The following is a 19,289-nucleotide window of genomic DNA, read 5'->3' on the forward strand; positions in this document are numbered from 1 at the left end:
GTTGGAAGCTAACTTGAAGTTTATATTATGTCTTACGTTTGTTGTGTTTTTTTTATCATCAGTCACAATTTTACTCACCCTTGAGTAATCAACAGATGTATAAAATTCATTGGGTATAAAATCAACTCGGTTGGAATATATTTCGCTTGTGTGCATTTGACTTTATTTTCATTCATTTTAAAAGGAGCATGCTGTAACATACTGAACATTTGATGTAAAATGGTCGCTACGGCTATAATTGACTTCTAAACTCAATCCTAAGCAAGATAATTACGAAGTTTTTCGGGAAGTCTTTACCCGTATGGTTTCCATAACAAACAGTGTCGTTAGTGTAAGATAATATTAATAGGCTATTAAATGCTATATATGTATCTTATGTTTCAGGGCTTATAGGTGGACAGTACTCCCCCGGTTTCCTGACGGACCTGGTGCGAGAGATTCGTGATGCTGCGCGGATGCGGGAGGAGGCGATGTACTCGAGGATACGAGCTATGGTCATCGAGAGGACTGATGTAGGTTCAAATATCTATATTCTAAAAATATAAAAATAATATTAACTCGAGTCCTTACAAAGTAAATTCACAAATTTTAGAACTGATGTAGGTGAGCTCGAAAGCTAAGAAATAAATGCCGAACCTCAAAAATATTGCGAAGAGATGTTATGAAGTCTAGATAAAAATAGTTTTACAAAATTATGAACGTCTAGCTCGTAATAATATAGGTCTGACGTAAGACCGTATTTTCGTGGAATGTCAATATGCAGACAGTACAAATTGATTGCATTCATGCATGGATCTCGCCCCACAATGGAAGGGAAGCTGGTAGAACCCTCTGAGGTTCGACTCCGGCGGCACCATCGCCACACCTATTTATGCCTCATAACAGCAGTGTTAAACGCTGCTGTGTTCTGGTTTGAAGATTGTGGCAAGGGTGATATACTTTTTCCGAGGCGTCCCAGCTAAGTCCTCAGGAGTAGCGGCGCATATGTGGCCGACCTCAGGTAGGAATATCTAATCCTATCGGGTTGATTACAGATGTCCATGGGCGGCAGTGGCCACTTACCATTAAGCCAGGTAAGCTCGTCTGCGACTCTTATTTAAAAAAAAAAATATCAATGATCAAATTACAATCACGACCGTTTGTGGCCTATTTTATGTAACTACATCTATGCACGGTCCAGTGCAAAGTATTACACAAAAAGATCATACAGACAGTCATATTTGCCGAACGTCCTTTTCAAAATAACTTGGCTCCGTTCCACATACGCTACCCCGTCTCGCATTCCTCGGTTCAACGACACACTGATCTGGAGTATTGAGGAAGTTGCCGACGTTAATTTATGGCGTATTTATTAGGCCTGAAACGTATATATAGATCCTAGACGAAGTAAAGTAATGAGATAGACTCCTATTAAAGGACGTGCTTCCTTATTATATCGAAGTGTGTCCTCTATTATGAACATTTTTGTTCTGCATATTTAACGTTAGTAGTAGCAGACATACTCAGGGTACAAAAAATAATCTTTTTTTATGTTAAAAATTTGTCTAAAAATATTGATCTTATATGAGTCTTTTATAAGGGATTTTTGTATCTAAGTATATTTTTTTAAATTAAAAAAATAATCTTTAATGCAGTCTCCCTAATGGTAAGTGTGCAGTAGATACTGCGATGGACATGTGTAATCATCTGCAGAGAAGAGTACAATGTTACCTGAGGTTGGACACAGATGCGTCGCTACTCCTGAAGATTAAGCTGGTACGTCTCTGATAATTTTTTTTTCCAGAACACAGAACCACATTGTGATTAGGCAGAAATAGATGTTGCGGTGGTGTCTACGGAGTCGAACCACAAAGGGTTCTACGCTCTTATATTAATAATAATATTATGGTAAAGTACACGTCCGGCGCTGTTTTCGAAAAACAAATTAATATAAGTTTCATATAACATTTGAGAAATAAAATCATTAATTTATAATAATTCAATATCAAATTGTTTGGGCAAAAGATAACTGTATTTGGAATGGAGTTAATATTTACTAATTACAATGTCTGTGGTATAAATACATAAATCTTTATCTATAATTGGCCTTTGGCATTCACTCTTGAGGCTGTCACAAACAAACTATAATTGGCACAAAAGAATTATAGTTACAAATGGATATAACGTACGTACTAAATATGTAGATAGGCTACGTATTTTAATATCTTTAAACGTTTTGATATTAGTAATATGAGTAATATCATAGTACTTACTGTCCGGCGGTATTAATATTTTAATAGTACTCGTAGTAGAATTCTTGGAAAGTAAATAAATAAGCTACGAAGCAGTTAAAAGTTCCGACCAATAATATATACAAGGTGAATTTTTCAAATGGGCCTTCAGGGCCAAGTCCGAAACTATAAGGACTAGCGAAAAATGCTGAAACAGTTACGAGGCCGATTTTGATAAAAACTAAAACGCTAAAACTAAAGCGACACTATCATATAGTGGAATAATATAGACGGTGTATTTTTTTTAAAATGAACTCGTTCGATTCCCGGCTAAGGAAAAAGATATTTAAAAAAATAATGATGCAGTTTTAGTTTTTATAAAAATCGGCCTAGTAACTCCTTTCAGCATTTTTCGCTAGTCCTTATAGTTTCGGATTTGACCCTGAAGGCCCTTTTGAAAAATTCAACCTGTATATTTAAGATTTTTTGGTGGTAAGAAGCTAGCATGCAAATCCACCTGATGGTAAGTGATCACGGCCGCCCATGGACATCTGATACCAACTCCATATAGAACTCCTGTTCTGTTAAATCAACCGTAATATCTGTAATCAACTTGGTTACATAATTGGTACATATAAGGTTACACTTTAACTTATATGTAACAATGTCTCAGATGATGATCAGATAGATATGGACTTCTGGTATATTTGCATTTGGTCACAGATGTCCATTGGCTGCAGTAACTATTAAAATTATTTAAAACTAGCGGACCCAGCAAAGTTTGTACCGCCTCAAAATCTATTTATCAAATATATTTCATATAAAATATAGCCTATGTTACTCGTGGATAATGTAGCTTTCGAATGGTGAAAGAATTTTTAAAGTCGGTCCAGTAGTTTTTGAGCCTATTCATTACAACCAAGAAACAAAGTTTTCCTCTTTATAATATTAGTATAGATCAGCTAGAGTGCAAACCCATTTGTCGCTAATATTATATAAGATATTTACAAAGTAATTTGTTTTTTCTACTTTTTAAACAAGCCTGCCAAGCATGCGACGTATCAAGTAGGTATAATTTTTAATCTAAAATTTCAATGTGTTTGATCTTAAAAGCAACGGAGATCATAAAAGTATAATGATAAGAGATAATTGACGTAATTTTAATATCACAGATATAACATGATAGCACGCTATCTCCGATACGATGAAAATAATCTCGCAAATCTTTGATCTACTTTCATTTTTACTTGACTATATTATGATGATAATATTGCTATTATATATTATCTATATTTATAGATAAAGACTAGCTGATCCGGCAAACGTTGTGTTGCTATAAATAAAAAAATGTTAAGGGTGAACAAACCTTATTACTTAGGGGTACGAAAAATAGATAGTAGCCGATTCGCAGACCTACTGAATATGCATATAAAATTTGGTGTAAATCGGTAAAGCCGTTTCGGAGGAGTACGGTAATTAACATTATTGTGACACGAGAATTTTATATATAAGATAACATATCATTTTCGTAAATGAGTTGTTATTTTACAGAATGGTTTGGCTTCGTCGGAGGCGAAACTTGCGGATAGAACTCTTGAAGAGATCAAGGTGAGTCGGTTTTAAAGTTTTATTTGCACTACCGATTATATTTAGAGCTTAATTCTAACGCCATCTCGCGTTAAAACGTATGAAAATAATGCGTTTGTATTGTACGCTGTCGATAGATGTCGCTACTCTCGAAAGCTGGGGAGGTTGTTTGAGACAGTATGAGTGTGTTATTGTAGTTCTGCCGAATGACACGAGATGGCGCACTTTCCAAATGAAAAAAATCAAATTATAAAGATTTCAAGTTTGTGGATACTGTCTGTATGGGCAATGATTAAATAATTATCGTAGTGACAATTATTTTAATTTATTTATTTTGTAAAATGATCTACTTTTGCTTGGAAATTCTGTTAAAAAAAAGTTACATCCAAGTATCAAGAAATAAAGTAATTTGTATGAGACAGTTATTTTTACATTATAGACACTTTCATTTAATTTATTTGTAACGATATCTAAATGTAAACTCTATGATATGAAAGCTCGCATATAGAATATCGCTTATATAGAATTGTGCAGCGAATGCATTAGCATAATATTATTGAAAATGGCGATTATAATTGTGTAATCGCTATTTTTATGTAGACATCGGTAAAAATAAAATAATTGTAATGCCTTATCATTTTTGGTCCGTGTAGTCTCTAGACTTACTAGCATTACATAGAAATTGGTTATAAGTATAACGTTAGCATACCTTGAGACATGAATTTAAAACAAATATGTTATTTATAACAGCACAGTGTTCGTGCTCAAAAAAAATTCAGTCCAATCTTTCTCTAACGCGCCTAAAGAAATGTAGCTTGGGGAATATTTTTTCCGAATTAAGTACATACATATTTACATTACCTGAGTAAGAAAATAACAAAGAAAACACTCGTGTCACACCTCTTGCGTGACATTTTTTTCCCCAATTGGGCGTTCTCCGCGCTGGGTGGTCCGCCGAGTGTGGAGTGTTTGGATACGTTTGGCGTGCCACTTCAGGCGATTCGCGTCTGCGAGAGGTGATGATGCGAAATGTGAAATGAACGGAATTTCTTTTTCTCTTTTTTTTTTGTTTTGTTTTGTGCGTTTTTGTTTATCGCGCGCTGTGGGATTGCGTGAAGACTAGCTATGAGGTGTAAATTATAAATGTTGTTTAAAGAATTTTCTTAACAACGTTGAAGTTAAAATTAGAATGAATTCCGAATTGATGATGTGTCCATATGTTATTCATATTTGCAAAATTTTATAAAAGAATTTCATTTCTAATCAAATAAATTATCTAAGAAGGATAATATAATTTTTATTTTATTATAGCCGTATCCGCTATGGAGGAATGTAAAAGGCAATTATCACAGTTTTATATGATATAATTAAGCTTTTCGTGTAAATTATGTGGTAACTTAATAACATATCATAAGTATCTACTATCTAGTTGTCGTGGTCGAACTTTGATCTTAGGGGTAGCAAAACAATGAAAATGATTAGTTAAGTATAAGAATTGCTCCCATTTACGGTAATTTTGGTAAAAATGTTTGTTTAAGTATGAATTATGTATCTAGGTTGTAGACATGCAATTTTTATTTTTATTTTTACCACTCTTAACAGTGCCATCTAAATACATCGAAGAGACTAAGTAAAAAGTAAAGCTGTTTGAATTCAAGTGAAACGTTTAAAGCAAAAAATACGTCTCTATTTTTCACATGCAACTAAAATATAGGGTTACATAAAGGAAGTATGGTGGGCACGCACGTGAGATTATAAAATCACCGTGAGTTGGAACTTGGATGAACGCAACGCATCGATTCATCCGAACGCGAGGGCATTTGTATGTACGTTGCCGGTTTGAAGACACTGTGATACACCGAAGCGTATTTTGTATCTATTTCATGTTTTTCTGTGATTAAAGTGTTAAATAATATATTAACATGAGCGGTCCCGGCGGTAACTCAGCCAAAATCGAGCTATTAATAGGTAAGTATACAAGATTATTTTTTATTTGTACCTCTTAGACAAATTTTGGTGGTATACAAAAGGGTTCTTCTAAATAATTTAGGAGACATAATCAATCAACATAATGGAATTATATAATGAGTATCCTTGGTATTGTGTGTTGGTGTTATTTTTTTTATTTTGACCAGAAATTGAGTAATTGGATATTTTATGGAATTCCAGTTCCGTCCTCTGAATGTAAACACGAACGGTGCATGTAAGGGCCACTGGGTAAATATTTAAAGATGGAAGTCAGAGATATCGTTAAATATTATTTCATGAAGCTCTTTTTTCGTGCACCTTTGCATCGATTAGGTAGAGAAATAAATACAAAACAACCTCAGAGTAAGGACCACGCCGAAAGAGTAATGATAACTAAATAGAAATATCACAGGTATGTAAAAATGTGACCAATTTTATAAATTGCGTCTATAGGCGTCGAGCTTTTGAGCTTTCATTTGAAATCTCTACCGACTATTCAATTCGAACGATGCAATTCAAAACATTACGCTACGGTGTGACGTTCGCCCGATATAACCTGGTATTTTGTAGTGTACCAACCCCCGTGATGGCAGTTGAAATATGAACGGGTGCGTGAGGGAGGGGCGCTGGGCAAATATTGGCAGATGTAAGTGGATGGCGCTGCAGCGGCGCCACCCCTGTGACGTCAGCGGAGACGGCTCGGGGCCCGCTCGGCGGAATGTTACGTTATGATAATGCCAGTGATGATTGGGTGATCTTTGAATGTCGTTGGTTGTTCGTTGAAAGGGAATGTCGTAATTTGGTCGTATAATTTTCGTTTTTTTTTATAAATGCTGTTTTTTTTTTGCTTTATTTTTGTACGGTTTTTTTACAATAGGACTATGACAGTAGATTCATTTGTATTTGGTCACTCTTTATAAGGAATTGGTACGTAATAGTAGGCTTAACAGTAAAGTATGTATTTATCTATCAAATTTGCTTCTTTTCTGTCTTTTTAAAATTGATAATTTAAATTGTTTCGATTGCGTTATTATAGAAACACTTAGCAGTTACTGAGTTCTGATTTAAGGGGAGTGATAAAACAAGCTGTAGGTAGATATTAGACGGTCTAATTCAATTTTCTGGGAACCAAACGATCTATGATCGAATTCAGGTGACACTCGGGTAACTCGTAAATCTAGACCATAGTAACAACAAGCTGCCGTTGACCTTTTTGATTTTTACGTACCGAAATATCTTTTATTGTTTTCTAAGAGCCTCGGCGTACATACATACATATTATAAGATTTTTAATAGAATTTTAATTTTAGTACTTTTTGAACTTACAATTTTGAACCTAAACGTTTTCTTTGTAAAGTTGCGATGCGCTAAGTGGCGCACAGGTCATTATGGTATGCGGAAAATTACCTATATATTTTCTGCTTTACTAATTTTATTACTAACGGCCAGTCTCAATATCCTGCTAACCTTTAACAAAAAGTTAAATTAGCTACAAAAAGTACTTGATGACAGTTGTTTGCGTTTAAATAACGAAAGATAAATATAAACTTTAACTTTTACTATTGATGTACCTATCTTTGAGGGGGCTTTGCGCTTACCACAGTCACCTTGAGCCATATGGCGGCACCAGACACAGCACAAACATTTGAACACATGTTTGGACACACGCGAAGGACGGGTATTTATTCAAGTATTTATTCAAAGCTTGGTTAAAATATTTGCACTTTACCATTTAGTGCCGTAGTGTTTTTCGAGCGTACATCAAATGTTTCAAAGTTCAAATATGTGCGCAGCCTGCTACACATGCGCAAAGTCCAGTTGCTCGTAGATCACGAACCGGAGCGCACGTCGCGTCGCGTCGTTCGTTAAACGTTGTCTGTTGAATTTGAATTGCAAAATGGACTGGAGCAAGGAAGTCGTCCTCCAGTTCATTGAATTACTTGAAGAAGAACCGTGTATTTGGAACACCAAAAATAAATTTCATAATAATAGAAATTTCGTCAATGATGCCTGGAACAGAGTGAGAAGTAAAATGACAGTACCATGCACTATCGAGGAATTGAAGAAAAAACGAAATACTTTATTGACACAATACAGGGAATGTCTAAAAAAAATGAAAGATTCGACGATTACAGGATCTGGTAGAGCAGACATTTACCAACCTTCGTGGTTTGCATTCGATGCAATGCACTGTTATATGGGTCCTATGTATCATTTTCATCCGACAATATCCACTCAGGTATGTAAAAAACATTGTTTGACAGTTTTTCATTTAGTCTATAATAATACCGACATTTTTATTATATATTACTTATTCGGATATAATTGCAACATTGTTCCCCGCTCGTGTAGCCAACAGGTGCTCTGCGAACTCCTCTCTAAAATTTTGTGCTAACGTTGTTGCTGTTCGAGGTTGGGAAACAAGTGATATAAAATCATTTGGAGATGTTGTTAACTAAAACAAATAAAATGATTAAATAAAAACAAATTATTTTATTCATTTACAGGAAAGTGCAAATGAAAATCAATTATTACACGAAGAGATCTCGGAAGAATCAAATTTGGAGTGTCCTCTTTCTCGTGGCTCGAATGTTACAAGATCATTGTCACTAGAATCGAATAGTCGAAGTGAATCGGATTATTTTCCCGCACCAAAGAGGCAACGCGGTGCGCAAGATCCATTGATTGCAAAAAAACAGATGGACAAAGCTTATTCTCTTATCAATAATAGATGTAAAGAAAATGAAAAAGATACAAACGAATGTGATTTATATGGCCAGCTACTAGCTCTAAAATTAAAGACGTTGGATGCAGATGACCGACTTGTTTTAATGAACGAAATTGATAACATTGTGTTCAAATATATTTCAAACGCCAGAAAAAGAACCAATTTAGTAAAAACTGAAGGCTTGCCAGTTAATAATCAACCTCGGTTTGTTGACCGTGAACCTTCACATTCACCTGGACCATCTGTGCAAAGAACCAAACATCTTTCAAAGAAATGAGCAATATCCGCAATCAGTTTTAAGTAATTATGAGGTGCCAGAACATCAACACAACTCGAAACTGAGACCCAAGGTTCACTTCAAAATAAAAAATCAAAACAGCTATGCCATTCAAGTTCATATACCTGAATCTCATCTGTCAACGGATCAACAGTTGTTAATTATAATTCATTGTATACTTCAAATAATAACATTAACTACGACTTGGAGGTTGCAAGTACTAAAAAAGATCTTAAAAAATCTAAAAAGATTGAAAAAACAAACAATCAAAAGTGAATAATAAAAAATTAACATCCTTTCTCTATCGGTTATACATCGTGGAACGTAACATAATTGACGAAGCACGTAATTATGCTTCGTCAATTATGTTCGAGGATTATTATTATCATGATGATGATAATAATAATTTAAATAAATAATTGATAGAAACTTATGTCCAAACTTTACCTGATTATATGATTCAGTTATATATAGTTATAGTTCAGTTATATATAGTTATAGTTATATAAACTTATAATAAATAAAAATAATTTGAAAAACTGTTTTTACTAACTTTTACCTCCTCCTTCAGGAATTCAATAAGAGCATTACAAAGCTAGTCTCTCTTTCGATGGTACAGCAATTCTCCAATTTGTGTCTGATTTTGAAATCAATGAAGAAAATTTTCGTAATAGTATTTGATAGTGGTCGGAGTACATTCGTCAAATATAACTAAAATACCTCCACTGGTCTTGACATCATCTCCTAAAGCATTTTCTCACGGCAATAGCCACTTACCATCAGGTAGACTACATGCTCAACTGCTACTCCTATATTGCGAGTATAAAAAAAAAATTATATTGCGTCTACAAATTCCTCGTCCATCTTGTTTGTTGACTTGAATAATTGTAAAGTGACAGTGTTTGCGAAAGTGTCACGAGTGAACCAAACAAGTATTCAAATGTGTGAACAAAGTCTTCAATGTCTTTGTTCAATTGTTTGTTTGTGTCTGGCGCCGGCAAAAAATGACATCTTCGCTATCTGTCCGTCTGTCACAGGGCACTGTCTCTTGAATAATAAAAGATAGACACAATCGCAAAGATAGACAAATCGCATCGCATTTACCTCTATGACTACTATGATAATAAATACTAATAATAAAAATTGATGAAAATTTGTTGGTACGGAATCCTCCACTTGTGAGTTCCGACTCGCATTTGGTTAATGTTAGTAGGTACTTTTGGAGCTTAAAAGTTTTAACTGATACGTTTCTTCGTAAATAGTTTGAGTTTAGGGATGGCGATTCTCTTCGAAAAAGATCGATTCGAATCGTGCAATAAATCGATTTATAAAAAAATCGAGGCCCAAAGAATCGATTCTCCAAAAATCGATGTTCATTTTTTTCAGCTAATGAGAGCGAAGATAGCGAAAAAAGGTCATCAGGACTAAACAAGCACTGAAATACGAAACCGTCAGCAAAGAATGTCTAGATAACACATTCAACCAACTTCGATAAGATCTATTTTCGATTTTCTAGGATAAAAGATCGGTTCACTGAATCGACTCTTTACTGTAGATCGATTAAAATAATCGATTTTTTACCACAAGAGATCGATTCTTCTCTCATCTCTCAGATGATCTCAGATCGCCATCTCTATTTAAAAAAAAAGAAATCGCTTTCTACACTCACAGCCCCATACTAGGATTCCCTGTATCGTAGGTGGTATGGACACACACAGAGACAAATACACAAACACTCAGACCCAGAAACAGATACCTAAATTACCATTTAGATTTCTGTCTGGCCGGGGATCGAACCCGGGACCCTCTGCGCGTCAGACCAGTATGGTGACCACTCCGCCACGCGGGTCGTCTTTAAGCTTTGTACACAATAATGCGTGGGTGAGCTAGGTAGGTATGCATCGGGTTTGCGCGTATCATTACCGCTCGGAGTCCATACCCTCGGCTCGTAATAAGTTAATTGAAGTGCGAAAACTGTGAAGTGATTCTTCGCACTAGAGTTGCGATGCGCTAAGTGACGGACAGGTTATTTTGCTGTGAGAATTACCAGCTATGTTTTATATTTTTTTCTGTAAGTACAGCTAATAATAAAGTGGGTAATAGTCACTTGCCATTCATTGCCTTTTAGATGTCTAAGCCCAATTTCGAAAGAACTGACAATAATTTCACTTGACACTAATCTTGGGCCACACTTAGACGAGTAGGTCTACGTTTGAATGTATTTTTTTAGTATTTAGGTATAGTTTAGGTTAGGTTTGGCGGAAGATGGCGCAGGACAGAGCGAAATGGAGGCTCTTATTGTCGGAGGCTAAGACTCATTTTAGGTCCTCGCGCTATCCCACTAACTAACTAACTAGGTCTATACCTATGTATTTTTCGTAACTTATTTTTTGTAACTAATTAACTAGGTCAATTATGTATTTTTCTTCCATATGGATCATATTAAATTTTCTAACTTAGTCCCTTCGAGCACTTTGTGCATTTAAACCTTCACTAACGCAACTTTTGTTCCAATAGAAGCTTATTAAATTATTTTTTTGTTGTACAAGCTTGACATGAAATAATGATGCTTATTTTGGTGTGTGTAATTTGTGTTTGTTTCTTCGAACTTTGCTGGAAGTTCACCTTCTCATGTGTAGAAATTCGTCAAGCCCTTCAGACTGTAGGGCGTGCCAAAGAATGAAACATACACTCGAAAAACATTACCCTCAGCAATCGGGTAAAAAATATATTTAAAACCTTATTTCAGTATCTGTAACTAACAATTTTATGTTTTTGCTCTTACTTTGCTGGGTTTGGTTACTTCTGGCAAACATAAACAAACATAAGTAACCACACGTTCCAGCGGACAAAGTGGTTTTAGTTTAAACGCACAGCAGTGAAATTCACTTTCCGTAACCATACGTGACCATCTCGGAATGTAACGGCGATGGTCGTCGATACATCAACACTAATGACACGAAACCGGCGGAACAAATAAAATTAGCCGGGTCCGCCTGTCCGGCTGTTTGTCCGCGTGTGCACGCTCGTGTAATCTTACTTGACGCTGCGTGCAAGGTGTAAGCGAAAGCGGGTTGGACCCGAACATGGTTGCCACTGCTGGGCACGGGTCTCCTCTCAAAATGAGAAGGATTAGGTGGCCGGGCTGGCCAAGTGCGTGATTGGTAGACTCCACATTCTTTTGACATTTTTTTAAAGATTACTTTATAGAAATATCTTAAAATAAATATCAATATATTGCGTATAGGAAACCCAGAAGTTACTAAGCTATTTGGTGCAGAATCTTATAACTTGCACCTCATACTATCCTCCTTCATCCTCATATCGTCGATGTCGGCAATAATTTCATCTGTGTAATGCCTGCACCTTAAGATTCCTCTTCGACTTGTTTATATGATCCTTATTTTTTATTCACAAATTATATACTCGTTATTATCGTTTCTTTATTTCTTATTGCCCTATGATTTTTTTTTTTTTATAATATAGGAGTAGCAGACGAGCATGCAGTCCACCTGATGGTAAGTGAATACTGCCGCCCATTGACATCTGTAATCAATCCCAGACAGGATTAGATATTCCTGTCTGGGTCGGCCACAGATGCGCCGCTACACCTGAGGACTAAGCTGGAACGCCTTGGAAAAGTATGTCTCCCTTACCACACCCTTCAAACCGGAACACAGCAGCGCCTAACACTGCTGTTATTAGGTAGAAATAGGTGTGGCGGTGGTGCCGCCGGAGTCGAACTACAATGGGTTCTACCACCTTCAAAGTCTAGTCCCTACTAGTACCCTACTAGTCTATCGATCCATGTTCAGTAGGACATGGGGACAAGTTTCGTCTTGGAAAAAGATGAATGTTATCTAAATACCAAGTCTCATGAGTATTGGTCAAAGACTTTCAACTTTACAGTACCTAGTAATAGACCGGACATGGGGATGAAAAGTGTCGTTCACGATTTATTGTCAATTGGTAAACTGTCTCCCTGAAATTGTGGTGAAAAGTGGTAATGTGAACTGAGATGATAGTTTTTAACCGACTTCAAAAAGGAGGAGGTTATCAATTCGGCCGGTATATATTTTTTTATGTATGTACACGAATAACTCCGCCGTTAGTGGACCGATTTTAATAATTCTTTTTTTTGTATGCAAATGTTTACAACACCTGTTCTATAAATATATTTAATCTCTTTGATAAAGAACTAAGAGTTAAAGCGCTTATGAATCGCATTTTAATCTCACAAAATCACGCAGCTTACCCGTATTCTTTAACTACGATTTTTAACTACTGCTGCGTGTATCCATTTCGCTATCAAAGAACAGTGGTTTGTGGTGGTTTTATACGAAAGATGTTGCGAGCGATAACTGCATAAGCCATTAAGTTTACGAGAATGCGTTTCATTAGCAAAACGACGCTGAGGAGTGCGGTGCAAAATCAAACATCTTTACGAAAATACTGCCGTGTCTGTCCATTTCGTTATCAAAGAACAGTGGTTTGTGATTATTTTATAAGAAAAGATGTTGCTGGCGATAACTGCATAAGCCATTAAGTTTACGAGAATGCGTTTCATTAGAAAAACGACACTGAGGAGTGCGGTGCAAAATCAAACATCTTTAACTACGAAAATACTGCCGTGTCTGTCCATTTCGTTATCAAAGAACAGTGGTTTGTGGTTGATTTATACGAAAGATGTTGCGAACGATAACTGCATAAGCCATTAAGTTTACGAGAATGCGTTTCATTAGCGAAGCGACACAGAGGAGTGCGGTGGCCATTAAACGTACGGCTAATGTATGCGCGCGCACGGCCTGCTGACCGCAACTCTACCGGGCTCCGGGGCTCTACGACAGAGTGGAGTCGGTTATTCGCATCTTTAAGTTATGTACGAGTACTTAGATAGGCATTAAAGTGATGCAATTGAATTTTTTGAGCGTTATGAGTGTCTAATGTTGCAAAAATTAGATAAAAGAGTTGCTTCTGGTCTTAGTTAAACCCTATTTACAGTCACTGAAAATCTTCAGCTTGAAAAATAAACAAATGACAAGGTCAAGACGTTAACATTTTTAATCATAGAAGAGAAAAGCTTTAATTATGTTACACATACATATTATACATTTATTTATTAGCTATTTCATACTGTTTTTTATTTCTTTTGTTAAATGCCACTTTCTATACGTCTAGTAATTTCGTTTTTAGCGGTATAACTAATCCTCATACTAATAAAATAAGGTAGAGTATCTAAATATCATAATTTATTTTCTTCAGAATTATCTTTTGAATTAGGTATCTATCGTATGTAACTGTAACTCTTATATCATGTTCTTTATGAATATTGTTAATAGTTAATAGCTACTGCGTTCCGGTTTGGAGGGTGTAGTAATGGAGACATACATATCCGAGGGACCTTTGGTAAGAGTTAGCAACACACCTGTAGCCGATCTCGGGTAGGACTCTTAATCTAATCTAGGGTTGATCATCATCATCATCATCATCATCATCATCAGGTGTACTTCATACTCTTTTGCAACTTCTATCCATATACCTAGCATATTTGTAGTGGACCACGATAGTTTTTTTGGTTACTTCGGAAAATAAGGAAATTGAAAGAAAAACGTTCGGGCAGTATCATAAGAAAGTTTTGTTACAGAGCTCTCTGCGTGCTTCTGAGGCTGACAAGCATCGTATGATGGATCGGATCATTAAACTCGAGGACGAACTGAGGACGCTAAGGATGACCAACGGGTGAGATTTTTTCGAAGGAATGGTTCAACTATGTACTCTTTGTATAGGCCTGCGGAGGCACATACAAATTGTCAGTTACAATATTTTTTTCTTATGCTACAACTGGATCGGAAAGCGAGAGATCGCGATCTCTTTTGTGAGGGGTTAAGGAATTAGATCTTTGATTTTATTGTTGTTTTTAATTGAATATGTTACATGTTAAACAGGTAGTCTATTTTATATAAACCTCCAAACTCCAAATAAAAACCTCCAAACTCCAAATAAAATAAGAGTTTTATAGAAGCGATGATATATTATTATATGGCGATGGGCCACAAATAGAAACGCATATGTAGGCAACTGATTTAAAGCAAAGCCCTTTTGGTGTCTCTTTGAACAAAAGATTTTTGTGTGTTTTATTTTTCACGTAAACCTTTGTCCATCAGTATGGACTCAACCGACACCCGAATGATGAACGGCAACATGGAGGACCCGGAGACCGAGCGACTGCGCCTGCGCAAGGAGATCGCCGAGATCAAGAAGGCGAAGCAACAGGCTGATGATCATGCTCTCAAGTGAGTTACTATCTTTATATTACATTGAGGTATTAGGGCGCTGACACATTTGACTGATGTCTTAAAGTTTACTCGTAAATATATTAGGGTTCTGTCACATATAATTTACATCATAAAATATATCTCTGTTTAGTAAGCTCGCCTTGGTGTAACATTACCATAATAATGTGTAGCTGGACCAAGGAGGTACCACCGAGACATATATTTCTAGGAGGAGGTAGTTCTGCATTTCGATGGAGGAGCGCCTCCTCACTTATAAATGAGGGATTATCTGCGTGGCAACGCATCTATAAGCAGTTTTAGATAATACCTCTGCTCTATATGCCGTTGGTTACAGATGTCCATGGGCGAATATGACCACTGACCAATTACCATCAGAGGGACTGCATGCTAACTTACTACTTTGCTAATTCAAAGCTGTACTAAGGTAGGTTGTAGAATTATTGTTCTTCCTCAAACATCCATATAATTTGCAGACTCGAGCGTCTAGTGACGCAGTTGCGTTCGAAATTCAACGGCCTCCAAATAACCGCGAACGGTCCCGACTCGTTGCCGAGCGACGCCGAGCACGACACGAGCGGGCGAGCCAGGCGCACTAGCGTCAACTCGACGAACAACTCGACGGTTGTATTCGGGCCCGTAACGGACTTGTAGCGAACGGAGATCGGACATCTCGTGTGCGATCTCGCCGCGGATTTGTTCTGGTCTATTTACCACAGGGTTCGTTGATATGTGCGACGCGAGATGGCGCTGTTTCCGATTTGTGCTGAGGGTGATGTGATTGGCGGATTTTTGAACTATAGTAGTGTTTGTAGATTTTAACGGTCGACGGTATAGCTGGCTTTGTGAATATTTAAAGTTCGATATTAGAATTTGTAAACGATTTTGGCCTTTTCTTAATGTAATTTAGATGTTATAGTCCGCGTAAAACTGCTAGTCCGCTTTGAATATAGAAATGAATCGCGCGCCATAACAAATTGTATGACTACACCTGCTCGCAACAACTTCAGAGCGGACTAGTAGTTTGGCGCGGACTATATTAGCGTATATAAAAAAATCAAATAAATTGATCAGTATGTAAAAGCAAGCAATAAATTGTTGTTAATGTAGAGTCAGCAAATGTATCCTATGTAGTTGGTAAAGTTTCTATAAATGTAGTTTTGTATGTAATCGAATAATGTATGATAAATGAGGTTGTAAGTTATATAAAACAGTACATCTACTACATTAAGTACATAAATAAGACATACTCGAATTTTTTGTCAAGATATCAGTTGTTAAGATATTTTGCTTTTTAAATTTACAATCAGTGTAACATCAGTTACGTAAATGTTTATAAAGTACATGAAAGCACATAATTCAAATTACATATAAATAAAAATTATAAGAATCCGCTCCTTAGATTAATGACAATTTCGAATAGCTTAAAAATTTATTTTTATTTATGAAGCTTTTCTAATAAATATTGTTTATACGATTTATTTCTTATAAATAATATTTAAACAAATATCCTTTTGAAAAGACAAGAACTATTTCACTTTACTTCGAACGAATTCGATGTAAACAAAAATAATTTCCTAAAAATATACAGGGTGAATTTTTAAAACTGGCCTTCAGGGCCAAATCCGAAACTATAAGGATTAGCGAAAAATGCTGAAAGGAGTTACGAGGCCGATTTTGATAAAAACCAAAACTGCATCATTAGTTTTTTTTAAATATTTTTTTCCTTAGCCGGGAATCGAACGAGTTCATTTTGAAAAAAAATACACCTCTATATTATTTCCCTATCTGATAGTGTCGCTTGTAAGGATCAAATTCTGGGAAGTAATGTTATGTGACAAATTAAAGGAAAAGGAAATTTTTGAAGAAAATACGTATTTTTTCATACATTGGCAATCCTTAAGGATTATACATAACAAATGATTTATGTATAATTCTTTAGAAACATACATAAGTCGTACCATTGAAGAATTTGTTGGTTAAACAACTAATTATTCGATGTTATCACTATGACATATGGCTTAGTATGAGAAAGTAATAGTTTGGCAAATAAGTTACCGCCGTTTTTAGGATTTATTTTTTAATGAAAACAGATAACTAATTAAATAGTAAATTTTATTGTTTGTTGTTTACAACTTCGTTTCAACGTTAAATATGATTTTCTATATCTCTTTTTTTAGTAATCACTCGGATTTGACTTTAAAAAGTAATACTCGCAAATTGTCAACTTTACAACTGTATTAAACGGAACTCCGCCCATAGCTAAGTCGGACATAAAAATATAAATTATTGGGAAACAAAACGTCCATTTCGAATGATTAGAAACATTGAGCCAAAAAAATGTCAATACACGAAATGTTTAAATTGATGAATGGCGGGAACTTAACTGCCAAATTAATATGGAAAAATATGTATTTTCTTAAAATTGAGGCTTTTCCTTTAGTTTGTCATTTATCATTACTTTCCAGATTTTGATCCTTATAAGCAACACTATCAGATAGTGGAATAATATAGAGGGTGCATTTTTTTTCAAAATGAACTCGTTCGATTCCCGGCTAGGTAAAAAGTTATTTTAAAAAAGTAATGACGCAGTTTTAGTTTTTATCAAAATCGGCCTCGTAACTCCTTTCAGCATTTTTTGTTAATCCTTATAGTTTCGGATTTGGCCCTGAAGGCCCGTTTTAAAAAATTCACCCTGTATATATATTTGCGACAGTTTAATTTTCAAAGTGCTACATATTAACATTTTATGCATCAGAATTCAGCACAATATACAATTACATAGACATATATTATGGAAACAACAGATAGCTAATAATTACATACATTATTACACACGGCTTGCATAACACGTAAGTACCTACTGATCTACACTTATTTGCCAACACATTTATGCCAGTTGATATTACAACTCGTCGGCCTAAAGATTGTTAGCATTTGCAATTTTCAACCAATTCGCTTTTGACACCTTCATCATGTATTTGAACGAGATGCCGTTGAGGTCGTACTATTGTTTGACTTTATTCGCCTATTGTGTGGCGATTTTTGAATACTTGTCAAGAGATGGCGCTGCACGTTTTCTGAATCGCGCTTTTAAAGTTTTAAAGTTCACGTCACGTTAAGAAGTTGCGTTTTTATTAATCTTTCAAGTGTATTTACAATCGTAACAAGCCATCATTCACAAAGAAGCTAAATATACTCCTAATGCCATTTTATAAGTATTACATCTAAAGAGAAGGAACGATTATGATTTTTTTTTGTTTTTATTGTGTGATGGGTTTGCCAGCGCTAAGTAACTTTCGGACACATAAAAAGTAAAAAAAAATGGCATATAAAATATTATCTATTTGGGGCCTATTTAAAATGTTTTTATCAATATTTTCTCTTAATATTGTACTTATAAAATTAATTTGCGTTTAATTTCTAATTAATTTTGATTATTTTATTATTGATATACAACTTTCTATGAAAACACTTGAAGACAATATGGTTACTAATACTACTATAAACAGTTCCGAATATTATAAATAAACGTGATTATATAAAAAATTGTGAACCCATATAGAACAAACCAAATCTGTGGTTGAATATGAAAGGAGTTATATAAAGTAAGGTTATTGGTTTTGTTTGTTTGTTTGTGATATTTTTATGCTTATTGATCGTGTTGTGTGTGGTTTTGAGGACAATTTAAAATTTATAGTTGTTGCTGTGTCGCTAGCGTTAATTTTGTAAAGTAAAAAAAAAAAAAAAAAAACAAAAAATCATAATCAAGAAAATACGTGGTTTCAATTATTTTCAAAATACAGACGCGCTCCGTACATATACGTATGTATGCTTTAATGTGTATATGTGTTTGTGATACATATAAATATTAATAGTAGCAAAAAATATGCTTACTTATTTTAGTCTTATTTTCTGTCATTTTCCCGTGACAAAATGTCAATCTATTAAAAGATGTCTTGGAAACACCATTGTTTGTGATATTTTTTTTGTATTTTAATTAAAAAAACATCTTATGATAATGAAGGTAGCTATAAATTACTCCATTTTATTTATTTATTTAATCAAATTTGATTGTGACATGCAAGCGACTAGCGACATCTATCGACACAGCAAAGCTCGGTAGTCCTCAATTTCGTTTGTTTGTTATGATTGTGTGTATGTTATGCAAGATTTCTGTCTGTTTGTCGATTGTCTCGTCTGATAGTGATAATTAATTGAGCGAT

General features: G+C 35.2%; 1 protein-coding gene across 2 annotated transcripts in view; it reads left to right on the forward strand.

The window, feature by feature from the left end:
- LOC140742917 (uncharacterized) overlaps nucleotides 1-16,326 on the forward strand; it is a 28,614-nt gene extending 12,288 nt beyond the window's left edge. The window contains exons 3-8 of one of the 2 annotated variants that reach the window (XM_073073988.1): nucleotides 385-512; nucleotides 3,252-3,275; nucleotides 3,762-3,818; nucleotides 14,415-14,509; nucleotides 14,935-15,063; nucleotides 15,540-16,326. In XM_073073988.1, coding sequence (XP_072930089.1) covers nucleotides 385-512; nucleotides 3,252-3,275; nucleotides 3,762-3,818; nucleotides 14,415-14,509; nucleotides 14,935-15,063; nucleotides 15,540-15,717 — 611 coding nt within the window. In that variant the 3' untranslated portion in view covers nucleotides 15,718-16,326. The remainder of the gene's footprint in view (nucleotides 1-384; nucleotides 513-3,251; nucleotides 3,276-3,761; nucleotides 3,819-14,414; nucleotides 14,510-14,934; nucleotides 15,064-15,539) is intronic. The other variant, XM_073073989.1, reaches the window with a different exon arrangement.
- The last annotated feature ends 2,963 nt before the right edge of the window (nucleotides 16,327-19,289 follow it).

This window comes from Epargyreus clarus, unplaced genomic scaffold (assembly GCF_041222505.1).
Source record: "Epargyreus clarus isolate Ecla_fem2 unplaced genomic scaffold, WU_Ecla_fem_2.2 ptg000006l, whole genome shotgun sequence".
In the NCBI taxonomy this organism is placed as follows: Eukaryota; Metazoa; Arthropoda; class Insecta; order Lepidoptera; family Hesperiidae; genus Epargyreus; species Epargyreus clarus.